General features: G+C 37.8%; 1 protein-coding gene across 1 annotated transcript; it reads left to right on the forward strand.

Moving 5' to 3' along the window:
• Nucleotides 1–583: 583 nt before the first annotated feature.
• LOC132547746 (uncharacterized) lies at nt 584–8027 on the forward strand. Its single transcript, XM_060211546.1, has 7 exons — nt 584–627; nt 2126–2245; nt 2731–2808; nt 4662–4691; nt 5732–5829; nt 7040–7754; nt 7910–8027. Exons 1-7 carry the CDS (start codon nt 584–586, stop codon nt 8013–8015), a joined length of 1191 nt encoding a protein of 396 aa, XP_060067529.1. The 3' UTR covers nt 8016–8027.
• The last annotated feature ends 2592 nt before the right edge of the window (nt 8028–10619 follow it).

Below are 10619 nucleotides of genomic sequence, written 5' to 3' on the forward strand. Positions count from 1 at the left end.
TTGCCAAACCAGATCGTGTTTATCCTATGATTGATTAGCAGTAGAAATCCACAGCTTACCGAAATACAATATGACACAGCAGTGTTCGATATCGGCGTTTATCTCTGTCAAACAAAACCAAATAATTCAATCTCGTCAATAAGTAAAACACGGATTTACGTGAGTATTATAAGATTGGAAATGAGTATCATATTTATTGAAACTTGTAGGATATAATTCTTGTTCAAAAATGTCAAAAATACAGTTTTAGGCGTACCGGTACTATTCATCACACAAATATCTGAACAATTACATTAAATTACGGTGTTAAACCTCCCGTAATGCATATCATGACTTTAGGTGTAGTTCTGTAAAAGATCAGAAATTTTATTTGATGTGTTTCCATAAGCAGATAACAAAAATATGTATATCACACGATTGATGTTGTTCTATAAGCAGTTTTTCAAAACATGATTTAGAAATTCCGAACGAAACGCTGGCAAATGTGTGCATTTGGCCTACTATCTGCTGTGACGCCGTCTTCATTGTGACGTGGCACTATTGTGACGTCATGGGTTGTTGTCAGGCGGGGCTGATCACCAAAATGTCGGCAATTTACGGACAGGATCCTCTATCGCCGTTTGCAAGGTAAGACTAAGGTCACATCTACGTCATAAGTATATCGTAGGGTGCAGTCTTTATAGAATGATTTCATGACTGTCCCTACGTTATAAACAATATGAAGGATCATGTGTCAGACATGTGTTAGTTAGGTGAGGACAGGGATGTATGTACACTTAATCAAATATCGGTCACTTCATATTGAGATGGTGTATTTCAATCATATTTACATTTTGTATATCGTTAAAATCTACCAGTTTTCGTCAATCAATAATGACATGTACATTGACGGGTATTTTGGAAGTTTTAAGAAAATCATTATTCTTCTAATATCAAACTACATGTAGCATGACAAAATTATGAACAGTAACCAGCCTATGTACCAACATCAGCCACGTCCTCCGGACCGGTGATTTCCAGAGGACCATGTCAGCTTACAGACACATAAAACAATCGTTTATACCATGTTTCTGATCAATTTTCACAGTTATTATCGACGTAATGGCATAATTCCCCCGATTATGGATTTAAACAGACCTCCGGGGTACGTCCGTATTTGTTATGTAGAACGCCGTTTGATCAGTAGATCTTATGGCGTTACAGCCTTACTGCTTGTTTAGCAATCTATTTTCAGTGGTAACTATATGTAAATATACGTTGTACGAAATGGCGGAACGTTCTGTACTTGTACGATCAGTATGCACGGTACTGTCAGGCTCCCAATGTTTCACAGTGTTAATGAAGAAGGAATATTTGTATGGAGAGGTTTTTGGTATTTTTTGACTGTATTCGATATAACTGTGAACTGTCTTAATCTAATGTTTGAATAGGAAGAGTTGAATTTACGGGGAAGGTAATTTGTTTGGCTCCAGTGTTTCTATCTTCAGGCTGTTTCTCATCGTAGTCATTGACCCTGGATATCTGCTGTTATACACGTAGTTATCCTTTACGAACCGTACATACATATTTACATACCGTTTTGAAATCTTTTAAGTTTATCAAAATAACCCTGTATATATTCATTCCAAATCCTAGCCACGTATTTTATCATAGAACTGACCAGGGTTAGGAATGTAGTTTTACCGTAAGGAAAGCTTAGGGTGGTGTTTTCTTACACTATAGATATAATTTATTTATATGCTATATTTGAGATCCTTTTATTCTTCGTTTGTTGATGAAAGGTTCATAGAATTTTGAAGATTGCTGGTGCATTGGTAGGATATAGCATTTTCGGACGTTAAATTGAATTTTTGTTTTCAAAAAGTATTTAAGTCTGTCTAGAGGATGTCACGGTCTTGTTCTTTGTTGACGTAAAAATGTTTATATGGTATAAATGTTAGAAGTAGATCTGATATGTAAGTGTACGCTTTTTCACAAAATTATTGAAGGTTTATTTCCGTTTTTTGTGCTTCAACGTTACCATTTAGACTCGGTATATGTAAGATGAAGTTGAAGTCATCATGCCTCTGACTGCTGTTAAACAAAAGTTTTTAAAACATTTAGAAATGATGTAAAACTGTTACAGGCCCCCTGGTACTGTCGACAACCAATTGTGGTCGCCCCGGTTAAAGCCACGCTGGGGGGAATATGACGTCATCAGTAAAGATGGGCGTGACTGTCGGGTGTCAGATGGTCTATCGAGATTGTGAGTAAGATAGCAGACAGACTGCAGCAATATCTCAATTTATTAATAACTTAGATATACTTACATAGAGGCTGTAAAATTATAAAGATGTTAAAACGAAATTGAGATGAAACTATCGTTAAAATTATAATCAAGCTTCATACAATGTGCATTAGTTACCAATCAATAACAAAAACTCCAGTGTAAAGGTTTTTGTTTGGAATGAGTTGGACTTTTCAACTGTTCACATGAACGGTATTGCCCGATGCTCAGTGACTTGTTTATATGATTTGTATGTACGAAGAAATGCCATAGCTATGATGATGATTATAATTGGTAATAGTTTAATTAACATGTGGTTAACTCTTTAATTAAACAGAATTTAATGGTTGATCCAGTGATTATTAAAGCGCTGATACGCCTTCTGGGCGGCTGATGTGTTCTGAACTTGTTAACAAATGGTAAAGACATTGTTGTAACCTGGTCTTATTAATGTATATTGACAGTCGCAGTAATTTTGACTGTTGTCATCAAGCTGAAGTCGTCGGAAGCCATGATCCAATCGATACCTTCGGCTGTCATAGGTAAGTTCTTGTCTTGTAATCCTTTCGGAGTTACCTCCCTTCGCCCTGCTCAACGCTATGCTGAAGCGTAAGGTAAGCGTAGAAAATACGAAAGATTGTGAAAAAAAGACTGGAAATTTACACCATAATCATGCCCATGGTCTCCGGACAAGTCCGAGTCCATTACACCAGACTGGAGATTTAGACAAAATGCAAAGCCTTCGGTCTTCGTATAAATCACAATCCATCATTACCAGATTGGAGATTTAGAGCCGCCATTACTAAGACTTCAGTCTCTAGTCCGAATCCATCATAATACACTGGCGATTTACACCAATGTCAGGCCTATGGTTTCGAGACAAGCCCGAATCTATCCTAACAGACTGGAGATTTACACCCTTATCAGGCCTACCGTGTCCGGACAATACCAAATCCTTAATGTCAGACTGGATATTTAGACCTTGCCAGGCCTACTGTGGCTGGATAACACCGAATCCATGATAACAGACTTGAGATTTAGACCTTGCTAGGCCTACTGTGACTGGATAACACCGAATCCATGATAACAGACTTGAGATTTAGACCTTGTCAGGCCTACTGTGGCTGGATAACACCGAATTCATGATAACAGACTGGAGATTTAGACCTTGTCAGGCCTACTGTGACTGGATAACACCGAATCCATGATAATAGACTTGAGATTTAGACCTTGTCACGCCTACTGTGGCTGGATAACACCGAATTCATGATAACAGACTTCAGATTTAGACCTTGTCAGGCCTACTGTGGCTGGATAACACCGAATCCATCATAACAGACTTGAGATTTAGACCTTGTCAGGCCTACTGTGGCTGGATAACACCGAATCCATGATAAAAGACTTGAGATTTAGACCTTGCTAGGCCTACTGTGGCTGGATAACACCGAATTCATGATAACAGAAATAGAGATTTAGACCTTGCTAGGCCTATACTGTGGCTGGATAACACCGAATCCATCATAGCAGATTGGAGATTTAGACCTTGCTAATCCATGATAACAGACTTGAGATTTAGACCTTGTCAGGCCTACTGTGGCTGGATAACACCGAATTCATGATAACAGACTTGAGATTTAGACCTTGCCAGGCCTACTGTGGCTGGATAACACCGAATCCATGATAACAGATTGGAGATTTATTTTATCTCCATTCTGCTGCGCTTTAGTGTATCCATCTGCGTTTTAAAACACACGAGTTTGTAGATAGTTTTGGGGTGAAGCATTTTTTAGCGTTGGTAATAAGAATACTATGTGTTTGGGATTTTAAACTTTAACTTTAAGTTTCACGGAAAAAGAAAAAAAAGAAATATTTCAGTTGTTTCTCTGTCGAAAACCTTTTTAAAGGAGGTGGGTTTAAAATGGACCCATGATTGCGTGAAAATCCTCGTGTGTAGCCCATGATTTAAGATCCTTTTACTCTCCCAAAATTGGTGAAAAGTTCGATTTTTGAAAGCACAGAATTACTGATGCACATTATAATAAGTTTATTGTAATGATTTTTGTGGAGGATCATCCACTTTGTCGTTTCATGGTGATATAAATCATTTTTATTTATGACATCATCACATTTTGTTACCTTTAATGCCTACCTTAATCGTTAAATTATTGACACCTTGACCAATTGGACATTGACCAGTTTGACCTTGATCACTCCGACATTGACTAGTTTGACCGAGATCAGTTCGACCTTGACCAGTTTGACCTTGATCACTTCGACAAGTCTGACCTTGCCTAGTCGCATTATTAATTATTAAGAATGATTATAAAATGTGTTATATGAAACCAAGGTTGTTTAGTTTAGAATACTGATATTGTTTTTACGTCTTACATTTCAGATTACCGAAGCCTCTAGAAGCAGATCACAGGTATACCTTAAACAATATAAAATATTTCCATCATTGTAAAGGGTCATCATGTTTTAGACCGTCAATATGTAGTCATATGTCCTTAACTGCTGTGGATGCTACTGTATGAATACAGAATGATGAAGTTGAAAAATCACAACTCACAATTAAACTTACACGGTCGTCTTAGAACTCACAATTAAACGTACACTATCGTCTCAGAACTTACAGTTCAATTTACACGGTCGTCTTAGAACTCACAACTCAACTTACACGGTCGTCTTAGAACTCACAGTTCAACTTACACGGTCGTCTTAGAACTCACAACTCAACTTACACGGTCGTCTTAGAACTCACAGTTCAACTTACACGGTCGTCTTAGAACTCACAATTAAACTTACACTATCGTCTCAGAACTTACAGTTCAATTTACACGGTCGTCTTAGAACTCACAACTCAGCTTACACGGTCGTCTTAGAACTCACAACTCAACTTACATGGTCGTCTCAGAGCTCACAGCTCAACTTACACGGTCGTCTCGGAACTCACAGTTCAACTTACACGATCGTCTCGGAACTCACAACTCAACTTACACGGTCGTCTCAGAACCCACAACTCCACTTACAAGATCGTCTTTGAACTCACGAACTAATTTACATTGTATTTGGTCGTTTTAGCGCTCAGCGTTGTAAGTTGCCTTTTATGTTTGAATTTAAGGTATCAAGTTTTGGTTCAAAAAGAAGGATACGTTATGTCTACAATTCTACATAGTAATGAACGAAATAAAACTCATTGTTAAAGATATGGTCACTGTACTCCTCAAAAACATTTTGTCATTTTACCAATTTCTAAATAAATTCCAGTCTTATGATACCCTGCACTCACACAGATATGTCCAATCGAAAACTGTCCTTTCCTTTCGTCATCTCCTTGGAGGTAACGCCTTGGTATCAACTCATGAACATGACTCCAAAAACATTGATAATAGTTTTATACTAAAACCTGTGTCCAGCCTGTCTCTATATTATCCATGTTAACACTTTAATTAATCTCTGTTCTAGCGGAATGGTTGCGCCCCACAAAACTGACCGTCACGTGACTTGTGATCCACAAGTGGACGTGTTTCCCTTACACGACAGAGAAAGAAAAGACCAAAACGGTAAAGTCATATTGCATTATATCGACCAGTTTTCTTAATGTTTTATAACAAGAACACGTGTACCGATACGAATCAGGCTGTCTGTCCTTCTATGTCTGCCCGTTTGTAGTTTACGTAATATTAGTGACATATACAGTATATCCCCGTACAGATTTACATCCTTCTTTTCTTTGATCATGGGGCCTTTTTCCCCCTCTCAGTTTTATTGGTTATCAGATTCCAAACGACCGTCGTTGACAATCGATCACTTATTCGATAAAAATGTCATCACTACAATTTTAAGTGTTTAAAGTTTAACACAAAATGGCCATTTCTGCAAAGTTATCTGTTCGGAGCTAAATAATTTAATAAAATGAGGCCAATGTCCTTTATCATATGATACGGCAAATTGAAATTAAACTTAATTAAAATCACAGGGTTAAGCTTAAAGTTGGATTACTTCACTGGCAAACATTTTTATATGATTACAATGCTGTTTAATAGACACTAGATCAATGTTTACCGACCCAAACGGTTGTACAATGTATTTATCGATATTTACACGTGCGGACGAGTACAAAGACGTGTCATCCCTGATATTGGTTGTAAACGGCTATTTTATTTAATCTCAGTTTATGTATGGTGACACGTTTGATGTATAAAAGTAAATCTAATCATTTACTATAGGAGTTATTGTGCTGCTGTTCGTGCCGCCTACTGCTGTGTCTCAGGTCATTCAATTTTAAAAATGGTTTCCTATCTCTGCTTCGAAATTGATTTAACTTGATGCGTGTTAAGTAGTCACTCTCCAATGTAAATATACACTTCGATGAAAGTCCCTTAAAATGAGAAAGATAAAAAAAAACTTGATTTAAACAGTATATTGAATGAACAAAGCAAAGTTGGTCAGAAATTAAATTAGGATCAACTGACTAATGGCGTTCATGAAAAAGACACCTGCTTTAACAGGTGAGTATTTACTTCCAGGATGATGTGTAACCAAAATAAGATTGTGTTGTGAATATATATGGAGATAATATCCAAGATATTGAATTGACTTCAAGGCCATTACGTTCTACATACGGGTTTGATTTTTTTTCATTTCATTTCTTAAAACATAACATCAGTTACTTTTTTACATATCTTAAAGTATCCACATCTGTCTAGGTTTAAAAAGGAAACCTCTTAGCGACAATTATAATTTGATGACGCTGTGTCTATGTTTCTGCAGGAGAATATGTGTTACATTCGACAACACGGTCAGCCATTGAGAGCACACACTCGAAATTGTACTGTACATCGCGCTACAGCAGTATGTACCCCGGAGATCCGAGTCCTGCAATGTACCAAGAGCAAGAAGTTCCCGATGTATACGAACCAATGGCACATCCTGCATGTTTGGTCCAAGATCCATATGAAGGGCAAGACAACGGCGTGTACAGTAGTGCGATGAACGATTTCTGTGACATTCCCGTGGGAAGCTGCGGCGACACAGCGAACTACGTAGATTCAAGTTATGAACCATCATTTTTCTCTCCAAAGGCTTCCCAAAGAAGAACGCGCGAGAGTGCATGTAATGAGAACCAGAACTTCCACGATCTCCTTATACAAGATGTGTATCGATACCGTTTGCCATCAATACTTCATTATCCTGGAGGTTTTGAGAGTGACCAAACGGTTCCGGACGTGATGAGTTACGAGGAAGAGAAACAGAAGGACGGAGATATTTCTTATGGATGTTCCAAATTCCTGCGCCCTGCCATTCCATCGACCTTAATCCGTGATATGGCAGATCTGAAAATGGAGATGGAACTCTCTAAACAGACTCAGATGTTGCCGGAAAGAAAGTTTTCCAACCAAAGACCTCTTCCTAGCATAGATAGCTGGACGCAGTGGCCGCACCAGCCAAACCTAAACCTTGCTGAGAAGTCGGAAACACAGAAAAGGTAGCTTATTATTTTTACACTGTGTCCAGAAATTAGTATCATTCCAGGAGATAACTGAATGTAGAAAAAATATATTAAACGCAGCTAGTTTAGTGGTATTGCTATTTTTTTCTAATTCTCTGCCATATTGTTAAATGATAATTTCTCTCGCACAGATTCAATATCACACATCCGGAGACGAAACCGGACCCAAGAGACTTCGATGTATATTCTAAGAGGGTTTTCTTCAATGGTTTCAACTCATCAGCTTTCCGTGGGTAAATTTCTGCCCTAGTAAACAGTGACATCTGGACGTTGGAGAGCGAATCTTCCGGGGTTCTGTTTCTGCCAGACGATGTGAAGAATGGTCGTTGTAATAAATGTGTAAAAGTGTACAATTTATGGCTATCCGTGTTTTGTGTAATGCTTTATATTACTGGCTAGATATGATAATATCATTGCCATCAACTGACATTAAAGCATCATCTCAATTTTACGTAAAAGGTCCATTTCCTGTGTGAAATAGTCAGTACTAATTATAGGCCCACAAAAACAGATGATTATGTAACAGAGAGAATGGTGGTCTCCCGGAATGTTGCGATTATCAATCCTTCCACCGTCCTCTGAGTTTGCCGAAGGATGTCCTTTGTTTTAGACCACTGCTAACATGGACTACGGAGACAAAGATGAATTTCAACAATCCAAAAAAGACTGGAAAAACCTTATCTGAGTTGCATGTTGGAATTTTTCAATGATTCATCCTATCACTGGAGAATATTAAGAGTTATTAAATAGGAGTACCATACGATGGATTTTATTCAGCTTCGAGCTTATACCTGTAGATGTCTTCGAGACTGACCAAGAGCATAACCAGTATCAATCTACACCACAAGCGTTACCCAAACAGAATAATTCCTTTGACGCTCAAAGGAGCTCAATGCCACTGCAAGTCAAATGAGCTTAATGCCACTGCACGTCAAAGGAGCTTAATGCCACTAAACGTCAAAGGAGCTTAATGCCACTACATGTTAAAGGAGCTTAATGCCACTGCACGTCAAAGGAGCTTAATGCCACTGCACGTCAAAGGAGCTTAATGCCACTACATGTTATATCGCGCAACCAAAGGCGCCACAACATTTCCTGTGCAAATCTAGCAAGATACACGAGGTACATTAATTGTAGTTCAAAATACACTTGATAATGGCAGAAGACATCTCACAAGCATTTTGCAAAGTTATTAAGAAATGATCAATGATAGAACAGGGCAAATGAAATCTTACATTAAACATGTGTGTGTTCCGTGCTGATATTAATACATATTGTGGAGCACGGAAAAAGGTAACAAACATAACGCATTTACAGAACAAATATTTGAATACGTGTTTCAGACAGTATACGACATTGTTTGCTTAAAACTTCGCCTGAAAAAAATCAGTTATATGGCCAGTATTTAAATAAGATGAGTCGTGTACTATTGAATAGGTCTATCCCAAGGACTGAACAGAAGACACATATATGAATAGCACTTTTACATACAAATTTAGAATTAGATAAAGTAGTGCCTCATAGTTAATTAAACTACATCATGCAGCTGTTTCGTCCTTGTCAGTGATGCTAAGGGCCTAAATGTTGAAACCAATGAGGAGATTGAGGAAATTCGAAGAGACCGAAAGAAAAGCAGAAATCTCGATGGGAGATGCATTAGCTACGGTGACACCTAAGCTATGAAGAGGTTGACTTCAGCTGGAAAATCCATACAAAGACAGGTCTGAAAATATTGTCTTAAACTGTACAAATCCATTCAAATACTGAATACTGAGGAGTTTGACTTTAACCGTATTAGTTCATGCGAGGACTGGATTCAATTGTCTTCAATTGGACAAATCTAAACTTAGCATTCTGGTATTGTGTGTCACACATCTGAGGGAATTCACATTTAAACCGTTATGTTTTATCCTTACATTATATATGTATTAATATTTCAAAATAAATGGCTCCGAGAAAAGCGTTTGTTATTTTTTTGATACTCAGCATGAAGGGTTCTTTTTTGTGTTAACTTTCGTTTGTTCACCAATCGTGACGTCATATCAAGGACAACGATTTTGTCTTATGTCATACTACAACTTTCATTTTTTTTGTACCATGATAAAACGAAAATTCGTTTCCACTTATATCAAACTTAGGATATTTTATAGCGTATATTAAGTATGACAGGGCTTCCAGATCGTGCAGGCTATGAGCATGATGATCTCATCTGAAATGGAAGCTTACATGTAATATCAATGTTGCTATGCAGAAAATAAGGATAAAGGAAAGACATTAAGGTTTGTGTATTTTCTCGAATTAACAATGTTTGATGTGATAATGTACCAGTGTTGTCGTCTCTTGGCTTAATCACTTGTTTACGAGCAAGAACTCTGTAAACAGACACCAGAATGCAGACATCATGTCTATAAAACGACAATCCATTGTCGGCAAGTTCTGTGCACTGGTCAATGTCCATCAGCAGACATGTCCGGGTCAAGCGCGCTTTCCCAAGTCCGGTGTGTATAACTGTTATGTATTGGAGTGTAATGTGATTACATCTACAGTGGACTGGATGACGAGTGAACTTTTGACTCCTCATCCATACTTCATCGCGATAATAAATAACACGAAACTTTCCTTAGATGTGTCATCAGTAGGCAAATAATCATTTCCAAAAACCGATTATATTTCTAAGTAAAAGTATAGTACAGAACTACAGATCTAGAAATGATTTTCTCATGTTGTCGCTTCTGATGGTGTTGTCCAGAAACCGCTTGATGTCTTGGTGACCAGATCTAGTGTGTACATATTTCCCGTTTATCGGAACGTGAAATCGATTCGGTATGTGAACAGATCAGT

This window comes from Ylistrum balloti, unplaced genomic scaffold, assembly GCF_031769215.1.
Source record: "Ylistrum balloti isolate Yb309-2 unplaced genomic scaffold, AGI_CSIRO_Ybal_v1 Utg369972, whole genome shotgun sequence".
NCBI classification, from domain to species: Eukaryota; Metazoa; Mollusca; class Bivalvia; order Pectinida; family Pectinidae; genus Ylistrum; species Ylistrum balloti.